At 40.7% G+C, this 20721-nt stretch overlaps 2 protein-coding genes across 6 annotated transcripts in view; both read left to right on the plus strand.

Moving 5' to 3' along the window:
• LOC132405202 (gamma-aminobutyric acid receptor subunit beta-2) overlaps window positions 1–20721 on the plus strand; it is a 181805-nt gene that overhangs the window by 8655 nt on the left and 152429 nt on the right. The window lies entirely within an intron of this gene.
• Window positions 13078–14528, plus strand: LOC132405201 (general transcription factor II-I repeat domain-containing protein 2-like). Its single transcript, XM_059989888.1, has 2 exons — window positions 13078–14195; window positions 14281–14528. Exon 1 carries the CDS (start codon window positions 13589–13591, stop codon window positions 14189–14191), a length of 603 nt encoding a protein of 200 aa, XP_059845871.1. The 5' UTR covers window positions 13078–13588; the 3' UTR covers window positions 14192–14195; window positions 14281–14528.

Genomic DNA, 20721 nt, shown 5'->3' on the forward strand with positions numbered 1-20721 from the left:
GTTCTTAGTCATAGGTGAAGTGCTGAAGAACTGCAGGATAGCTAATGTTGTTTTGTTGTTCAACAAAGGCTCTAAGAATATGCCAGGAAATTATAGGTTGGTGAGACTGATGTCAGTAGTGGGTAAATTATTGGAAAGTATTCTAAGGGACAGGATATGAAAGTATTTGGATAGACAGGGCCTTTGATTATAAGATTAGTTAGACATGACCTGCCATGCATGTGGTTTGTGCGTGGTAGGTCATGTTTAACCAGTCTTATAGTGTTTTTTGAGGAAGTTACCAGGAAAGTTGATGAAGGAATGGCAGTAGACTTTGTCTGCATGGACCTCAGCAAAACCTTTGACAAAGTCTGCATTGAGGCTGGTACAGAAGGTTCAGTCGCTTGGCGATGAAGTAGTAAATTGGATTCAATATTGGCTTAATGGAAGAAGCTAGAGAATGATAGTAGATAATTGCTTCTGTGACTGGAGGCCTGTGATAAGTGATATGCTGGAGGGATTGGTACTAGATATATTATTTGTCATATATAGCGGTATGCTGTATTGCTAAAATAACAAAAATTAAAAAATGATTTGAATGATAATGTGGTAAACTGGAAACTTGATTATTTGGATGACATCTAGACTGGGGGCATAGTGGACAGTGAAGAAACCTGTCAAAGCTTGCAGTGAGATCTGGACCAGGAGAAAAATGTGCTGAAAATGACAGATGGAATTTAATTCAGACAAATGTGAGGTGTTGTATGTTGGAAGAACAGAATTGGTCTTACACAGTGAATGGTAGGGCACTGAGGAGTGTAGCAGAACGAAGGCATCTGGAACTACAAATCCATAATTCCTTTAAAGTGGAGTCACAAGTAGATAGTGTTGTAAACAGTGATTTTGGCACATTGGTCTTCATAAATCAGAGTATTGAGTACAGGAGTTGGGATGCTATGATGAAGTTGTATATGATGTTGGTGAGGCCAAATTTGGAGTATTGTCTGCAGTTCTTGTCATATACCTACAGGAAACATATCTATAAGATTGAAAGAGTGCAGAGAAAAATTTACAAGGATGTTGCTGGGACTTGAGTCCCAGTGTTATATGGAAAGGTTGAATAGGTTAAGACTTTATCCATCGAGCATAGGAGAATAAGGAGAGATTTGATAGGTATACAAAATTATGAAGGATATAGATATAGTAAATGGAAGCAGGTGTTTTCCACTGAGTTTGGGTGAGACTAGAAATATAGATCATTGGTTAAGGATGAAAGCTGAAATGTTTTAGGGGAAACTTCTTCACTCAGAGAGCAGTGAAGTTGTGGAGCAATCTGCCAGTGGAAGTGGTGAATGCAGGTTAATTTTTTTTCATTTAAGGAAAGGTTGAATAGGTACCTGGAAGGGAGCTGCATTGAAGGCTATGGTCTAAGTGCAGGTTGATAGGGCTAGACAGAAAAAGAGGTTGGCACAGGCTAGATGTGCCAAAGAGCCTGTTTTTGTACTGTAGTGCTGTATAAGACTTCAGACTGCAGGTTTCCATCATTTCTACTGCTTGTCGAGGCCACCACAAAATATATACCAACTCAAGATACTGCAAATGCTGGAATCTGGAACAGCACACAATGCTGACAGAACTTACTGAGTCAGGCAGCATCTGTGGAGGGAAATAGCAAGTCCTTCCACAACAGTTTCCAGTCTGTTGCCAGCTCAGATCAGAGATGAAAGCTGATTTTGTTCACTCTCTGTGATCTTCACTCCTCTCTCCAAGGCACCAGAGACTTTTGCTGTTCCACTGTTGGGTCAATTTAACTGCTGCCCCAAATAGACTGAAAAGGTAGGGTATTGAATTTGAATTGACTTTACTACTTGCATCCTTCACATACATGAGGAATAAAAATCTTTGCATTATGTCTCGGTCTAAGTGTGCAATGTGCAATCATAGTAATTTATAATAAATAGAACAGTCAATGTAACAGAGTTATACTCAAATCAGCGTGAGTTAATCAGTCTGATGGCCTGGTGGAAGAAGCTGTCCCAGAGCCTGTTGGTCCTGCCTTTTGTGCTGCGGTACCATTTCTGGATGGTAGCAGCTGGAATAGATTGTAGTTGGGGTGACTTGGGTCCCCAATGATCCTACGAGCCCTTTTTACACACCTGTCTTTGTAAACATCCTGAATCATGGGAAGTTTACAACTACAGATGCAATGGGCTGTCTGCACCACTCTGCAGAATCCTGCGATTAAGGGAGCTACAGTTCCCATACCAGGCAGTGATGCAGCCAGTCAGAATGCTCTCAATTGTGCCCTGTAGAAATTGGGATGAGAGTTGATTTTGCTTGTTCTCTGTGGTCGCCATCTCCATGCCACAAAAATTATGAAGACTGCCCCAGCTGCTGTGCTCTGTAATATGATGAACTGTTAAGCAAGGCTTTGGGCATAGTCTGGGCTGCTTCAGGGTTCAGATCTGAGGACTCTGTTTTGGTTTGGAATGCTGCTGTTGTTCGCTTCAATTGCTTGCATGATTTTCAAAAAACTTTCTTTTCTCTTGTGCATTGAGTGTTGGTCTTTTATTTTTGTTCCTTTTTTCTTTAATTGGGTTCTTTTGGGTTTCTTGCTTTGTGGCTACATGTGAGCTAGCAAATCTCAAGTTGTATAATTTATACATTCTTTGATAATAAATGAATCTTGAAGATATTTGCAACTTTGCTAATCTGAATAAAGAATCAATTGTGATGTTAGAATCTTAAGATGTATGAACTATAAAATGGTTACATGGCTTGCATTGAACAGTTTAAATCTTTTTCGTTATGAATAACACTGCTAATGTTCTTTATAATTAAGAAATCAGAATTGTGGCGCAAGTCTGTTGGCACATTTTGAAAATTGAATTTTCTACTGGAAGTATTTTTACAATGATTTTGTAAATTTGACTGATAAAAGTATAAGATTAGCATTCTGTGTGCTCATGCTGTATTGGTATTCATTTTGAGATGACTGTACAGAGATGAGATCTAAGTTGTATGCTATTCCAGTGTGTAACAAATGTTGAATTTTAGGTACCTGGTGCTGAATATGCAGGAGGTTGTTACAATGTTGATCAGTAATTCACCTCAAACTTCCATCACACTTACATAGGTTTATTGTTTCTCTGAATATACTTAGAGGATTAGAGTTTCATTCTTCAAAGCTGGAAAATTTGATTATGAAATGTACACTTTATACATTTCCTTATCTGCCTATTTCATTTTATGAAATGAAGTATAGTACAGACCTGGATCATATAAAGTGAACATCCTTAGAAGGCATTCTTACAAGAGGCAGTCTTGGTGGAATAGTTCATAAATAATTAGAGTGTTGCATAAAAAATGCAAATCTTGGAAATGTTATCATTAACACTAGAGAAATGAAAGATGTTTTATCTTACTAGGGACACATTTTATTTAAATGTGTAGAATTGGTTGCCTTTATAGTAACTTAAGCAGAGTAATTTGATGATGATATTGCTGCAGTCTTTTGAGGTGTCCTCAGTCACTCATTTCTCAAGAATACATAGGACAAGGGTTATATCTGCTCAGTTGATTATGAGTGTTGTGCGAGGTATGAAGTCTCAATCTTCAAACACTATTTCTCATACAAGCTTATTGATGGCAATGGTAAATTTCATCTTTGATTTTTGTATCCACTCAAAAATGATTTATCGAGCATGTTAAGTGGTCTGTGTTTTCCTTTGTCTTACTGTGAACCTTATTTGAGGTGGTTGGTACAGATTAGTAGGTGTTTGATTTGTGGATGTCAGAGGCTTTTTGTTGATTATTGCATTTATTAATATACCATGCCTTTGTTTCCCTCCCTCTCTCCTGCTGTTATCCTTAGTTATGTACCATTCTGCTCTTGTAACTTCAGTTAGGGAAAAAAATTATAGGGAGAGTGGTTTCTCTCACCCAATCCTATGAATAATGCTTCACAAACTGATTTTTCACTAATTATGTGTATCAGCGCAGTACAGAAATGTTCAGTGTCCTTGGTCATCATTTAATTTGGATCAGAACTTTTGAAAGCATGACTCACGTTGTAGCAGGTATATGGAATGAGCTATCTAGGAAAGTGATAGAGGTGAGTATATTTATTATGGTTAAAAGGGATGGATGGGTGCATCGATAAGAAATATTCAGAGGGATACAGGCTAAATGCAGACATATGGGACTAGCTTAGAAAGACCTTGGTTGATATGGATGTATAGGTCTGAAAGTCGTGTTTCTATTCTGTATAAAATTAATGACATTTTATCAGTAATAACAGATTAAAACACAAAGTAACTAGACTTCAAACATGTTTAATGAAAATAAAATATAAAATATCTTGTATGTCTCTTATGATTGAGCTTCTCAGGATAACGTTATCCTATATTAAACTGTAGAAAGTATTTTACATGTTCATTTGCAGCTGAATAATATGGAGCAGGGACATTGCAATGAAAGGATATTAGCTTCCCTCAGATCTGCTCAGCCGTTCTTGTCATCATTGCCTTTCACCCCTTCAACAAATTCTTTCTTTGTCATTAATTTCATTGCTATCACTAGTGGTAGTCAGAAGTTAAATATTTCAATATTGCTACCAAATTTTGCTGCATGATTACTTTTAACTTGTTTGTGATAGGCTATTTTAACTCGGTAATATCAGTGACTTTGTTCCTTGTTTGGCTTATCTACTGATGAAACACTCGTCCATGCCTTCGTTACCTCTAGACTTTGGCTACTCCTGGCTGGTACTTCACACTTTATCTTTAGTAAACCTGCCATTTAAACTTGGTTGTTTTGTCCTAACTTCTACCTAATTTGCATCACACCTGTGTTCATAGCCTTTACTGGGATACAAATAAAGACTTGCTTTCCAACTTTTTGATTTATGGTTCCTCCACAGCTTAGTCAGTCACTGTCACTCCCTCTCGCTCTCGCTCTCCCTCCCTCTCACACACTCTCTTTCTATAATCTCCCTCAGTCCTACTAATCATCTACCTTTTTGAATCTCTGATCTTGTGTACTCCACTATTGACCATCATAGCTTCAATCATTAACATGCATCCTATTCACTTACATTTGTCTTCGTCAGATGCTATATTTGATGATTTAATCAGTCTTATGTTGAATGTTGCTTTCATTGAGAGAGCTGCTTGAGAAGGTTAAAATCCAAGCTAACAATGGTCTATCTGAACCTGACCCAGGCCAGAGTTCTAATTTTTTCCTTTTTCTTATTTAACCCAAATATTGCTTTAATGTACAATTATTGATTTATTCACTTGGAAATAAATCATAGAAGGTGTGCAGTATTGCTAACCAAAACATTTAAATGTGGATAAAATACATATTTAAATACTGGAACAGTCCAATCCAATGTGGATCACTTTATCCAAATGTTTATTTGGCCCTGAACTCAACAATTTGGGTTGCCAGATTATCCCATCTCTCAGCCACTTGATGGTGCTGCTTCTCTTGTATTGATGCTTAATGAATCACAATATGGCAGAGAGGATTAGTATTTGATTATTAGAGCTGAGGTGATGGATGGCTCCATCATTCACACCCATAATCTAGAACATAGGTGTCAAACTCAAGGCCCGCGGGCCATATCTGGCCCGGCGTACAATTATATCCGGCCCGCGAGATCATTTTAGATAGATCTATTATTTTAATTATTAATGGCCCAGCGATATGAAGCCTATGATTGTAAGTTAATACCAATCATAAAAATAATGCTTGCTCAGCTGTCTTCTTCATAAGAAACGGAATTTGTGAAGTGAAACACTTGGTAGTTATAGCAGAGACTGAGACACATGAGAACAGGCTGAAAAAGCGGAGGCAGTGAAAGCTGCGTTCGCATGCGCCCGACTGATCCGGCCCGCATGAAGCTGCATTTTGCCCAATCCGGCCCGTGACCTAAAATGAGTTTGACACCCCTGATCTAGAATATTGGTGACAGGAGCAATGTGCTATAACTTTGGAGAGGTGCAGGGCAGGCCATGAGCAAAGCTTAGGTTATCAAAAGAAAAATTAAAAGCCTTACTGAGATTAAGACAGGAAAAATTGAGTGAGAAAAGAAACTGATAATCAAGGATTGGGAACCGGGGGATTTGAATGCCAGAGAGAAAAGACTGAACAACTCCTTGATATTGTTTCAACTAGACCAGACATACTCAATCTTTTTGCCCTGAAGGGACCCTTGAAATAATTCTCAGTTCTCAGGGAGCCCCTGCATAATAAGTAATATATCTATAGCTCACGGTACGTTAGCATGATGAGTAAGTAGTTGATGTAATAATCTTAAAAATAATTGTTAATGCTCTTTTGAGTAGATAGTGAATTTTTAGCTAACTTTTCTTGGGGAAAAAACAGGTAGTTAAGTTTAGCTTATCTTTATTGAAATTAATCTTTCTTTCCCTTTCATAAATTTTAAAAATGTGTAATGCAAACATAATAAATTTCTGTTAAATAACTGGCTTATAGCTGAAATGCAATTTGATTTTTCTAAAGGTTGGCTTGGTAGATTTAATTTAAATAGAAGTTGCAAATTGATTTTAGTTAAAAGCTATACTGTTTATGTTGAGATTTCTACAGCCATTTAAAATAATCAGCACTTTTTCATGTCATATGGCTGTGACGTAGTTAAGTTTGCTGAAGCCATTGCTGCATTTGTAAGTTGCTTGCCACAGATTAAGCACAATGAAATAGGGGTTAATAAAATGTACAAAAGAACGGCATGATAAATAACTAAATGAGAAAACCAAAAAAAAAATGAACACTTCCCAATGCAATTCACTTATAACCAACACCATCCACCATTTGTGACAACAGCAAAGTGGCAGGCCAGCAGCTGAGTCATGGCTGGTAAAAATTCCTTCTTTAGAATGAAAATTTCCCTCCAAATTTCTACTATACTGGTAGAGCTTGTTTGCTCCCATAAGTCAGTCAGCTGCGCTTAAGGGGAAGTTGGGAAAGGTAATTCGGAAGGGAGAGGCTGATGTCACAGCGCAAATTGGATGAGTCCATTCAATGCTCAGAAAACACAATTCACACTCCTCATCAGCCAACCATCCTTCCGTCTGTGCAATACAGTGTTCAGCATCAGCCTACCGTCCTCCCCTCTGTGCAATACAGCGCTCACCATCAGCCTACCGTCCTCCCTTCTGTGCAATACAGCGCTCACCATCAGCCTACCGTCCTCCCCTCTGAGCAATATAGCGCTCACCATCAGCCTACCGTCCTCCCCTCTGTGCAATATAGCGCTCACCATCAGCCTACCGTCCTCCCCTCTGTGCAATACAGCACTCACCATCAGCCTACCGTCCTCCCCTGTGAAATACAGTGCTCACCGTCAGCCTACCGTCCTCCCCTCTGTGCAATACAGCGCTCACCATCAGCCTACCGTCCTCCCCTCTGTGCAATACAGCGCTCACCATCAACCTACCGTCCTCCCCTCTGTGCAATACAGCGCTCACCATCTGCCTACCGTCCTCCACTCTGTGCAATACAGCATTCACCATCAGCCTACCGTCCTCCACTCTGTGCAATACAGCACTCACCATCAGCCTACCATCCTCCCCTGTGAAATACAGCACTCACCATCAGCCTACCGTCCTCCCCTCTGTGCAATACAGCGCTCACCATCAGCCTACTGTCCTCCCCTCTGTGAAATACAGCGCTCACCATCAGCCTACCGTCCTCCCCTCTGTGCAATACAGCGCTCACCATCAGCCTACCGTCCTCCCCTCTGTGCAATACAGCATTCACCATCAGCCTACCGTCCTCCCCTCTGTGCAATACAGCACTCACCATCAGCCTACTGTCCTTCCATCTGTGTAATACAGTGTTCACCAGAGCTCACCATCAGCCTACCGTCCTCCCCTCTGTGCAATACAGTGCTCACCATCAGCCTACCGTCCTCCCCTCTGTGCAATACAGCATTCACCATCAGCCTACCGTCCTCCCCTCTGTGCAATACAGCGCTCACCATCAGCCTATCGTCCTCCCCTCTGTGCAATACAGCGCTCACCATCAGCCTACTGTCCTCCCTTCTGTGCAATACAGCACTCACCATCAGCCTACCGTCCTCCCCTCTGTGCAATACAGCGCTCACCATCAGCCTACCGTCCTCCCCTCTGTGCAATACAGCATTCACCATCAGCCTACCGTCCTCCCCTCTGTGCAATATAGCGCTCACCATCAGCCTACCGTCCTCCCCTCTGTGCAATACAGCGCTCACCATCAGCCTACCGTCCTCCCCTCTGTGCAATACAGCGCTCACCATCAGCCTATCGTCCTCCCCTCTGTGCAATACAGCGCTCACCATCAGCCTACTGTCCTCCCTTCTGTGCAATACAGCACTCACCATCAGCCTACCGTCCTCCCCTGTGAAATACAGCGCTCACCATCAGCCTACCATCCTCCCCTCTGTGCAATACAGCGCTCACCATCAGCCTACTGTCCTCCCCTCTGTGCAATACAGCGCTCACCATCAGCCTACCGTCCTCCCCTCTGTGCAATACAGCGCTCACCATCAGCCTACCGTCCTCCCCTCTGTGCAATACAGCGCTCACCATCAACCTACCGTCCTCCGCCTTGAAATACAGCACTCACCATCAGCCTACCGTCCTCCCCTCTGTGTAATACAGCACTCACCATCAGCCTACTGTCCTTCCGTCTGTGTAATACAGTGTTCACCAGATCTCACCATCAGCCTACCGTCCTCCCCTCTGTGCAATACAGTGCTCACCGATGATCAAAGGCCTTCCTATCTCATGTCAAAAACTGAGAATAAACATGGTCCTACTGTTCTTAGTGGTAAAGAAATAGTCGATGTTTCAGATCAAGATCCTGCATTGGGACTGGTAGTGTAAAAGACAGATAGCCAGTATAAAGATGTTAGGGTGTGGGGAGATATGGGAGTTGGCTTGCAATAGAAGGCTCAAGATAAGGAGTGGTTAATGGCCAGATGGAGCCAGGTAGGGCAGGGATGTAAGGAGATTGCAACAGCTGCTGGAAGATGGAAATGGGGACAATAAAATGCTGCAGATTATGGACTCCAATTAGTGGGTAGAATGTTTGAGAAATAAGCTGATGAAATCTCATAAGGGAGGTTAAAAACCTTATAGATGAAACTTTTACTGAGGTGGTCACACCTAGAGTGCTGGCTTCAGATAGTACATAGGTATCTACCAGGAGATGCAAGTGGAGTACGCTGTTAGTGCAGGTTTCCCCTCTGGCTGTTCTTCTCAGCAACAAGTATATCCCTTTGCAGGCTGCTAGTGGGCGGGGGGGGTGGAATGACTTATCAGTACATAGCAGCAGTAGCTAAGTCAATGGCACTGAGGCTCAGCAGGGAAGGGTGAGTTCAGGCAGAGCATTAGTGATTCTCCAATCACTAGATAGTTAGGGGGATGGTCAGGAGACTCTATTGTCATGGAAGAGTGGCCAAGATTATCTGTTGTCTCCCAGGTGCTAAGGTCCAGGATGTCTCAGGGTGGCTGCAGAAGATTCTCAAGAGGTAAGTGAGCAGCCAGAGGTCATGGTGATATTGGCACCAATGACATAGGTAGAAATGGGGAAGAGATCATATGCTGTGAATAAGGCAGTTAGGAAAGAAGCTGAAGAATAGTAATCTCTGGATTACTCCCAGTGCCATGTGTTAATTGAGACAGTAATAGAATGATAGTGCAGATGAATAATTGGCTAAGTTAGATATGGCCCTTGTGGCTAAAGGGATCAGGGGGTATGGAGAGAAAGCAGGTACAAGGTTCTGAGTTGGATGATCAGCCATGATCATACTGAATGGCGATGCAGGCTTAAAGGGCCGAATGGCTTACTCCTGCCCCTATTTTCTATGTTTCTATGAACTAGTACAGAGGGCAGGGTTTCACGTTCTGAGATAGTCGGAACTTTTTTCTGGAACAAGAATGATATGTATACAAGGGACATGTTGCACCTAAACTGGAGGGGAGCAATATCCTAGCTGGGAGGTTAGCTAGTGTTATTCAGGAGGGTTTAAACTAGTTTAGGGGATGTGAACCTGAACACAAGGTGTTACGGATTCAGCAACAATAAATATATAAGTGAGGCAGGGTTTTTTTAATATAACAAATAAAACATTTATTAAACACTGAAAAACAAAGCCCCCCCAAAAGTAAATAAACAACTAACGTAACCGGAGATCAGCTGCTGTGCAGCAGCTTAAACAGTTCTTAAAGGAATAAAGCAAAAACAGTTCTTAAAGCGATGTTGCAGAAACAGTTCTTCAAAGTAGTACTGCAAAAGTTTAAAATGTTTACAGTCCATTAAAGGAGAGACTTTTTAGACTATTTAAATTCTCTTTCACGTCATGTTGTTGCAGTTCCCAGTCGAACTATACTTTTCCCAGAGAATTTATGAAGATGAAAATGAAATGGCTTAAAGGCACTGACCTTTCCTTGACAAAACTGGACCCAACCCTTTCTGCGATTATTTGCAGGGGTTACCACGGGCACAGCCAATGAACTCCTTCTGAATGAGGATCAAACAAGGTCGAACCTGTTTCACTGTCGAAATCGACTTTCCTCGATCTTTTAGCTCCCAAACTTCGATCTTCACTCTCCACTGATTTTTAACTGGCAGTATTATAAAGAAACTGCCGGCAATGACCTTTTAAACTTTAGGCATTAAGTAAAACTCCACCTTTCAAACAAACTGCGTCATAATATTGGATCACGCAGTGGCATGGAGTCAAAATGGCAAATCCAACCATGAACTGCCCCTCCTCACAGAGAGGGGTCCTCCTTTTATACCCTGTTTTAAAAAAAACCTGTCACATGACCTCTACTAGCGGGAAAATGACGTCACTCCACCATCACAAGACCACTACCTTAAGTCCAGTATAGCTTCAACTCCACTGTCACGTGACAAGTACAAGATACCCACGGGTACGTAACGGGGTCAGAAAGTGGAGGGATGGATAGAAGGTAAACGCAAGGGGCCAGTAAAAACAGGAGCAAAGTAATCAATATTATGAGACAGTTTGATGTGTGTGCATTTTAATGCTAGGAATATTATGGGTAAAGTTAATCAACTTAGAGCATGGATCGGTACATGGAACTATGATATACAGAGACTTAGTTGAGAGAGGGACAGGAATAGATGCTTAATGTCACAGGGTTTCAATGTTTTAGGAAAGATAGAGAGGGTGGTAAAAGAGGTAGAGGACTTGCACAACTACTCAGACAATATCAGAGCTGCACTTAGGGGACATAATGGAGAGCTTGTTCACTGAGTTTTTATGGGTAGAATTCAAAAATAGGAAGGGTGCAATCTCTCTGATGGGATTGTACTACAGACACTCCCCCCCCCCCAGCAACCAATAACCTGGGACACTGAGGAACTCATATACAGATAGATTAAGGATAGGTGTAAATACAATAGGGTTTGATCAAGGGATGATTGCACAAGCACATGGACGTCAGCGAGTTCAACCAGCGCAAAGAGTTTAAAAGGAGACAGCTTTATAGCGTGGGCGCCAGAGGAGGAGGAGTCAGAGTAGGAGGGCTTTGGCTCAACAGGACTTTGGTGATAATGGGCTGAGGTGAGGTAGGTTTCCTGTGAAGAATAGAAACAGGAAGTATGTCTGTGAGGCTGATGTCCCAGCCTCCTAGAAGGCCACATCTACAACAGGTGCATCGAGCTGCAGCTCCTTAGGGACCGTGTTCGCGAAATTGAGATGCAGCTTGATGACCTTTGTCTGGTCAGGAAAAGTGAGGAGGTGATAGAGAGGAGCTATAGCCAAGTAGTCACACCAGGGCCTTGAGAGATAGATAGATGGGTAATAGTCAGGAGAGGGAAGGGTAAGAGTTAGATACTAGAGGCTGTGGCTGTCCCCCTTAACAATAAGTACTCCTGTTTGAGTACTGTTGGAGGGGACGGCCTACTTGGAAACAACAGTGGCTGCACCTCTGGCACAGAGACTCAGAAGGGTAGGGAGAGGAAGAAGGCAGCAGTAATAGGGGACTCTAGTTAGGGGAGGAAGACATAAAATTCTGTGGATGCAGGAAAGAAACACGGATGGTAGTTTGCCTCCCAGGTGCCAGGATCTGGGATGTTTCTGATTGAGTCCACGATATCCTGAAGTGGGAAGGTGAACAGCCAGAAGTCGTGGTACATATTGGTACCAACAACATAGGTAGAAAAAGGGAGGATGTCCTGAAAACAGGGAGTTAGGAAGAAAGCTGAGAAGCAGGACCTCAAAGGTAGTAATCTCAGGATTACTGCCTGTGCCACGTGACGGTGAGTATAGGAATAGAGTGAGGTGGAGGATAAATGTGTGGCTGAGGGATTGGAGCAGGGGGCAAGAATTCATATTTCTGGATCACTGGAATCTCTTTTGGGGCAGACGTGACCTGTACAAAAAGGACGGGTTACACTTGAATCTGAGGGGGATCAACAGCCTGGCAGTGAGATTTTTGAAGGCTATTGGGGAGGGTTTAAACTAGAATTACTGGAGGGTGGGAACCAAACTGAAGAGATGGAGGAAGGGGCAGTTGGCTCACAAATAGAGAAAGCTTGGAGACAGTGCAAGAGGGAGGATAGGCAGGTAATAGAGAAGGGATGCACTCAGACTGATGTTTTGAGGTGTGTCTATTTTAATGCAAGAAGCATCATGAACAAAGCAGATGAACTTAGAGCGTGGATCAGTACTTGGAGTTATGATGTTGTGGCCATTGCAGAGACTTGGATGGCTCAAGGGCAGGAATGGTTACTTTGAGTTCCAGGCTTTAGATATTTCAGAAAGGACAGGGAAGGAGGCAAAAGAGGTGGGGGCATGGCACTCTTGATCAGTTATAGTGTCACGGCTGCAGAAAAGGAAAAAGTCATGGAGAAATGTCTACTGAGTTTCTGTGGGTGGAAGTTAGAAACAGGAAGAGGTAAATAACTCTACTGCGTGTTGTCTATAGACCACCCAGTAGTAACAGGGACATTGAGGAGCAGATAGGGAGACAGAATCTGTAAAGGTATAATAATAACAGGGTTGTCGGGGTGGGAGATTTAAATTTCCCAAATATTGATTGGCATCTCCCTAGAGCGGGGGTCGGCAACCTGCGGCTCCCGAGCCATTTGTGGCTCTTTCACCTCTGTGCTGCGGCTCCCTGTGGCTTTGGGAAATAATTGGTCAGTATTTAATTAAAATGTATTTTATGTTAGTTTGTTAGCTTTTGAAATGTAATTATGGTGATCTTGTACAACCTAAGTGTAGCGACACATTTCCTGCCACATCCGAAACGGCTCACAATTAGCCAGCATTCCGGCTAAGGGAGATAGCCTACGGGGGTTTGTGAGTACGCGTCTTTTGCAGCATCTGCGTCCATGGGGGCTGGGTTGAGGGAGGCTTAAAAGCAAGGCTGTTTAGTTCGAATAAAGCTATCTTTGACTGCAGTTTACTAACACCGCTACAACGTGTTTTTATCGCTGGCTGTCCAGACGGAAGGTGCTGAAACGCTTTGTCGCGTGTCTGGAAGAAGTGAAAACTTTCCTGGGCAGCAAAGGGCTCACCTTTCCTGAGCTGGAACAGCCAGAGTGGCTGGAAAAGCTACACTTCATGGTAGACATGACAGCGCACCTGAACACGCTGAACACAGCTCTTCAGGGGAAAGGACGTACAGCCCTGCACATGTTGGAGGATGTTTTGGCATTCGAGCGCAAGTTGACAGTGCTTGCCAGAGATTTACAGAAAGGCACTTTGTCTCACTTCCCCAATTTGAGAGAGTTCAAACAAGGTCACGACATGATAATTTCGGAGTATTTACATTCTGCAATCATCGCAATGCAAACATCGTTTGGGAAACGCTTCTGTGAGTTCAGAGAGGAAAAAAACACATTATCCTTCCCGGTCACTCCCTTAAGCATCGATCCTTCCCTACTGAATACGACTGCATTGGCAGGTGTGAGTCAACCTGATCTTGAGATGGAACTGGCCGACATAGCCGACAAAGACATATGGGTGTCCAAGTTTAGACGCTTGACAGCAGACCTTGAAGATGTTGCCCGTCAGAAGGCCGTTCTTGCTCAGAAACACAAATGGAGTGATATTGAAAACCTCACAGATGACAGCTTGCGATCCTGTGTAAAGATGAAGGTGACATCATACAGCCCTGATGTGCAGACGCTGTGCGCTGAGGTCCAGGAGCAGAAATCCCATTAACCAAGTATGATAAATATTTTAATTGCCTATTATTTTACTTATATTCATATTTTTTCATTGTTCAGTGAAATAGTCCTTTCATTTTTCAGGATGACAGCTGGCTGACGTTATTTTTGGTTTGCTGCTGGCGGAAAATTTAAGTTCGGCGTTTTTCATAAATACAAGAAGGACTCAAATAGACATTGAATATTTTACTTAAAAGTAACTTTCAACCCAACGTCTTTTTTTCGGAGTTCAAAATGTTTTTGTTGCATGCAGAAATGTAATTTCGTTTTCTCTGCAGGAGTTCATCAATTTCATAAATGCAACACATTATAGTTTGTTTATACATAGCATAAAGGCAAAAAAAACGTTGTATGCAGTGTTATTTCATTTTAAATGTCAAACGGGTTTTGCGGCTCCCAGTGTTTTCTTTTCTGTGGGAAACGGGTCCAAGTGGCTCTTTCAGTGGTAAAGGTTGCTGACCCCTGCCCTAGAGCAAGGGGTTCAGATGGGGTGGAGTTTGTTAGGTGTGTTCAGGATGGTTTCCTGACACAATACATAGATAGGCCTACAAGTGGAGAGGCTGTACTTGATCTGGTATTGGGAAATGAACCTGGTCAGGTGTCAGGTCTCTCAGTGGGAGAGCATTTTGGAGATAGTGATCACAATTCTATCTCCTTTACCATAGCATTGGAGAAGGAAAGGAACAGACAAGTTAGGAAAGTGTTTAATTGGAGTAAGAGCTGTCAGGCAGGAACTTGGAAGTATAATTTGGGAACAGATGTTCTCATGGAAATGTACAGCAGAAATGTGGCAAATGTCCAGGGGATACTTGTATGGCGTTCTGCATAGGTACATTCCAATGAAACAGGGAAAGGAAGGTAGGGTGTGCGAACCGTGGTGTACAAAGGCTGTTGAAAATCTCATCGAGAACAAAAGAAAAGCTTCCAGAAGGATCAAAAAACTAGGTAATGATAGAGATGTAGAAGATTATAGGGCCAGCAGGAAGGAGTTTAAGAATAAAATTAGGAGAGTCAGAAGGGCCATAAGAAAGCCTTGGCCTTGAAGGTATGTCAAATTTGGTTAGATGGGATACGATGAAATCCTTTCTTAGGGGACAGATAATTTCATATTCATCAGGTTTAAGAAGGAAAACCAAAGTGGAACTTTTAATGATTATTAATAAAATTAGAGAGATAAATAAAGCGTATTCAGTAAGACCTAGTGAAGATCTGTATAAGGAAAGGGTTGAACTCCAAACACAGCATGATCTGCTTTTGACCTTCCCCATTGAGCAGCAGAGTTTTAAATCTAAATGTCATTTTTATATACATGGTGATAAATCAGGTAAATTGCTGGCTGGTCAGTTGAAGCCAAATATGGTCAGAAGATAAATTTTGAAAATACGTAGACCGGATAGAACTGAAACATTAGACTGTCATGAAATTAATAAGATATTTATGGATCTCTATTCTAATCTATATAAAATTGAATTCTCTGATAATACTATCATTATGAATAGATTTTTACAAAAATTAAATGTACCTAAAATTTCTATTCAAGATATTAATACACTAGGAAACATGAGGAAATAGCTAGGGCTATATCCTCTATGCAACTAGGGAAAGCTCCGGGACCAGATGGATATACAGTGGAATTTTATAAGACCTTTACTGAAATTCTTACATCACGTCTTTGTCAAACTTTCACTGATTCTATATCTTCTGGGAATCTTCTGAAAATTTTTTATGATGCATCAATTTCATTGATTCCTAAAAAAGGGAAAGATCTATCTGAATGTACCTCCTATAGACCAATTTCCTTATTGAATGTGGATTTTAAAATTCTCTCTAAGATTCTGGCCAATAGGCTTGAGAATCCTTTGCCTACTGTTATTTCAAATGATCAAACTGGATTTATTAAAAATAGGTATTCACATTTTAATATTAGAAGTTTGTTAAATATTATTTATTCTCAGTTAAAGAATCTGAATGTATTGTTTCTCTCGAAGCAGGGAAAACTTTTGATAGGGTGGAATGGCCTTATTTTTTTCAGGTTTTGGAGAGATTTAATTTTGGTCCGGGATTTATTTCCTGGATCAAACTGATCTATCAAGCCCCGATGGCTGTGGTTATAACTAACAATCAAAAATCTCCTTATTTTAGACTATATAGAGGAACCCGTCAGGGTGGTCCTCTTAGTCTTTTATTATTTAATTTGGTTTTAGAACCACTTGCTATCGCTCTTAGGGATTCCAACTCTGTTCAGGGTATTAAGAGAGGGGATAAAGTACATAAGGTTTGGTTATACGCAGATGATTTATTAGTTTACATTTCAGACCCTAGGAAATCTATTCTCTCTATGTTATCCATATTTACTGAATTTAGTACTTTCTCTGGATACAAGTTAAATTTACATAAACATGAATTAATTACTATTAATAATTATTCTGATCATTATGATCAAATACCTTTTATTATTGCTAAAATTATTTTACCTATCTTGGTATTAAAATTACTAAAAATTTTAAAGGTCTATATAAATATAATTTTCTTCCTTTAATTGAATATATACAACAAATGCTTTCCAAATGGTCACCTATGATGATGTTGTTAATTGGTTGAATAAATGCTATAAAAATGACAATTTACCAAAATTTTTATACGTTTCAAGCTGTTCCATCCTTTGTCCTGAAAACATTTTTTGATAGAATAGATTCTATGATCCTGTCATATATCTGGAATAATAAGAGTTCTAGAGTGAGTAAAACTTTATTGCAAAAATTAAAAAAGATGGAGGCTTGGCTTTCCCAAACTTTAGATTTTATTACTAGGCAATTAATATTTGTTATATCACTTTTTGGATTCACTGTATAGATAACCAGGACTGTCCTCAATGGTCAGACTTAGAGGAGAACTCAGTAAGGCAGTTCTCTTTGGCTTCTTTACTGGGAGTTCCTCTTCCTTTTTTGTTTTCCAGGATTGGTAGACAAGATCTTAGTCCCATTGTTGGACATAGATTAAAAATTTGGTTTCAGTTTCGCAGATTTTTTGACTTAAATAACTTTGTTCTTTCTAGTAATATCCATCTTAACTATTTTTTATAACCATGAATTTTAGATAAGGCCTTTTTAACATGGAAAACTGAGGGAATAAAAATGTTTCTAGATTTTTTTTTAAGAGGATTGCTAAATGTCTTTTTCACAGCTAGTGGACAAATATGATTTATCTAATGCACAATTTTTTAGATATTTACAAGTCAGGAATTTTTTTATGCAATTTGTTACCGAATTACCCATTTGCTCATTTACCAGAATGATAGATGTTATCTTTCAGCTTAAACCATTTCAAAAAGGATTGATAGCCATTGTATATAAACGGCAATTGAATTTACGAATGACATCTAATGATAAGGTTAAACATGCTTGGGAATTGGAACTTAAAGAGTCACTTTCAGATGATCAATGGAATAAAATTTGTCATTTAGTTAACAATTCATCTATCTGTGCCCATCACTCCTTGATTCAGTTCAAGGTAGTGCACAGGGCGCATATATCAAAAGATAAACTAACGCATATTCCTTCTAATATAAATCCCACCTGTGACAGATGAAACACTGAGGTGGCTACCTTAACTCAATATGTTTTGGTCCCACATAAAGTTAAATAATTTTTGGAGAGATGTTTTTAGAATGTTATCAAAAGTCACAGGTTTGGACCTACAACCCAATTCATTTATGGCAATCTTTGGGATTATTCCAACGGAAGCAGGAAATGCATGATAGCTTTCTCAACTTTATTGGCTTGGAGAGCTATTCTATTGTATTAGAAGGATCCCAATCCACCTACTGTTTTTTTCTGGCTGTCCTCCATTATGTTGTGTTTAAGTTTGGAGAAAATTAGGAGTCGGACATTTGATACATCTTTGAAATTTGAGCAAATTTGGCGAACTTTTATTCAATATCTTCATATGATCTAATTTGTTTTTCTTTTAAAGTTAATTTTTTTTTCTCTTCTCCACAAAATTTTTAGATTTGACCAGAAGGATTTTTCCTTTTTTTAAATTGTATCCTCAAAATGGTCTGCCCAGTCCCTTTTTTTTTGTTTTAGGTTAGATTAGTGGGTTTTTCCCTCTCAATAACAGAAATTTTTGAGTTTTTTTTCTATAAGTTGTTAAGAGTTGTGGTTCTTTTTTTTCTTTATATTAGCTTAATACTATATATGATTTTGACAGTGTATATTCCTTTCTTTGTACTATTATTGAAATATGTATTTGAGATGACTTCTCCTCTGACTTGTATTTATCCGTATTCTTTTAAATCAATAAAATAAGATTGAAAATGAAATGAGTAGGCCTTGGCGAGTGGGATTAAGGAAAACCCAAGGCATTCTACAAGCATGTGAAGAGCAAGAGGCTAAGATGTGACAGAATAGGACCAGTCAAGTGTGACAGTGGAAAAGTGTGTATGGAACCAGAGATAGCAGAGATACTTAATGAATTCTTTGCTTCAGTATTCACTACAGAAAAGGATCTTGGTGATTGTAGGGATGACTTACAGCAGATTGAAAAGCTTGAGCATATGGACATCAAGAAAGAAGATGCTGGAGCTTTTTGAAAGCATCAAGTTGGATAAGTCTCCAGGACCAGATGAGAGGTACCCCAGCCTACTGTGGGAGTCAAGGGAGGTGATTACTGAGCCTCTGACAATGGTCTTTGCATCATCAATGGGATGGGAGAGGTTCTGGAGGATTGGACTGTTGCATATATTGTTCCCTTATTCAAGAAAGGGAGTAGAGATAGCCCAGGAAATTATAGACCAGTGAGTCTTACTTCAGTGGTTGGAAATCTGATGGAAAAGCTCCTGAGAGGCAGGATTTATGAACATTTGGAGAGGCACAATATGATTACGAATAGTCAGCATCAAAGGCAGGTTGTGCCTTATGAGCCCAATTGAATTTTTTGAGGATGTAACAAAACACATTGATGAAGGTAGGACAGTGGATGTAGTGTATATGGATTTCAGCAAGACATTTGATAAGGTACCCCATGCAAGGCTTATTGAGAAAGTAAGGAGGCATGGGGATCCAAGGGGATCTTGCTTTGGGATCTTGCTCACAGAAGGCAAAGAGTGATTGTAGACAGGTTTTCTTCTGTATGGAGGCCAGTGACCAGTGGTGTGCCTCAGGGAACTGTTCTGGGACCCCTTCTCTTTGTGATTTTTATAAATGACACAGATGAGGAAGTGGAGGGATTGGTTAGTAAATTTGCTGATGACACAAAGGTTGGAGGTGTTGTGGATAGTGTGAAGGGCTGTCAGAGTTTACAGTGGGACATTGATAGGATGTAAAACTGGGCTGAGAAGTGGCAGATTAAGTTCAACCCAGATAAGTGTGAGGTAGTTCATTTTAGTAGGTAAAAAATGATGGCAGAATATGGCATTAATGGTAAGACTCTTGAAAGTGTGGAGTATCTGAGGGATCTTGGGTCAAAGTTGATAGGATACTCAAAGCTGGTGTGTAGGTTGACTCTGTGGTTAAGAAGGTATATGGTGCATTGGCCTTCATCAATTGTGGGATTGAGTTTAAGAGCCAAGAGGTAATGTTACAGCTAAATAGGACCCTGGTCAGACCCCACTTGGAGTACTGTGCTCAGTCACCTCACTACAGGAAGGAGGTGGAAACCATAGGATGGGTGCAGAGGAGTTTTACAAGGATGTTGCCTGGAATGGGGAGCATGCCTTATGAGAATAGGTTGAGTGAACTTGGCTTTTTCTCCATCGAGTGTCGGAGGATGAGAGGTGACCTGATAGAGGTGTATAAGATGATGAGAGGCATTGATTGTGTGGATAGTCAGAGGCTTTTTCCCAAGGCTGAAATGGCTAACATGAGAGGGCATGGTTTTAAGGTGCTTGGAAGCAGGTACAGAGGAGATGTTAGAGGTAAGTTCTTTTTATGCAGAGAGTGGTGAGTGTGTGGAATGGGCTGCTGGCAACGGTGGTGGAGGTGGATGTGATAGAGTCTTTTAAGAGGCTCCTAGATAGGAAAGATAGAGGGCTATGGATAACCCTAGGTAATTTCTAATGTAAGTACATGTTCGGCACAGCATTGTGGGCTGAAGGGCCTGTATTGTGCTGTAGGTTTTCTATGTTGTCATTGTGTCTTCAACTTCCCTAATATAAATGGGATTATCTGAGCACAAGGGGTTTAGTTGGGGGCAGAGTTTGTTAAGTGCATTCAGGAGGGTATTTTAAATCCATATGCAGATAGTTCAACAACAGGAGGGGCTGTACTAGACCAAGTGTTGGGTAATGAGTCTTGTTACCTGACCAACTTTTCAATGGGTCAGTAGTTAGGGAACAGTGACCACAAGTTCCTAAGTTTTAAGATAGCTATACATAAGTATGGACTTTGTTAGAGAGTTTTAAATTAGAACAGGGCAAGTTACAAGAGCATTGGGGAGCAACCAGGGAGAATTAATAGGGTACATCTATTTTTGAGCAGGTCCAAATCTGATCCATGGAGAGTGTATAAAGACCAACTGTTCATAATA

Source organism: Hypanus sabinus, chromosome 15 (genome assembly GCF_030144855.1).
Source record: "Hypanus sabinus isolate sHypSab1 chromosome 15, sHypSab1.hap1, whole genome shotgun sequence".
NCBI lineage: Eukaryota > Metazoa > Chordata > Chondrichthyes > Myliobatiformes > Dasyatidae > Hypanus > Hypanus sabinus.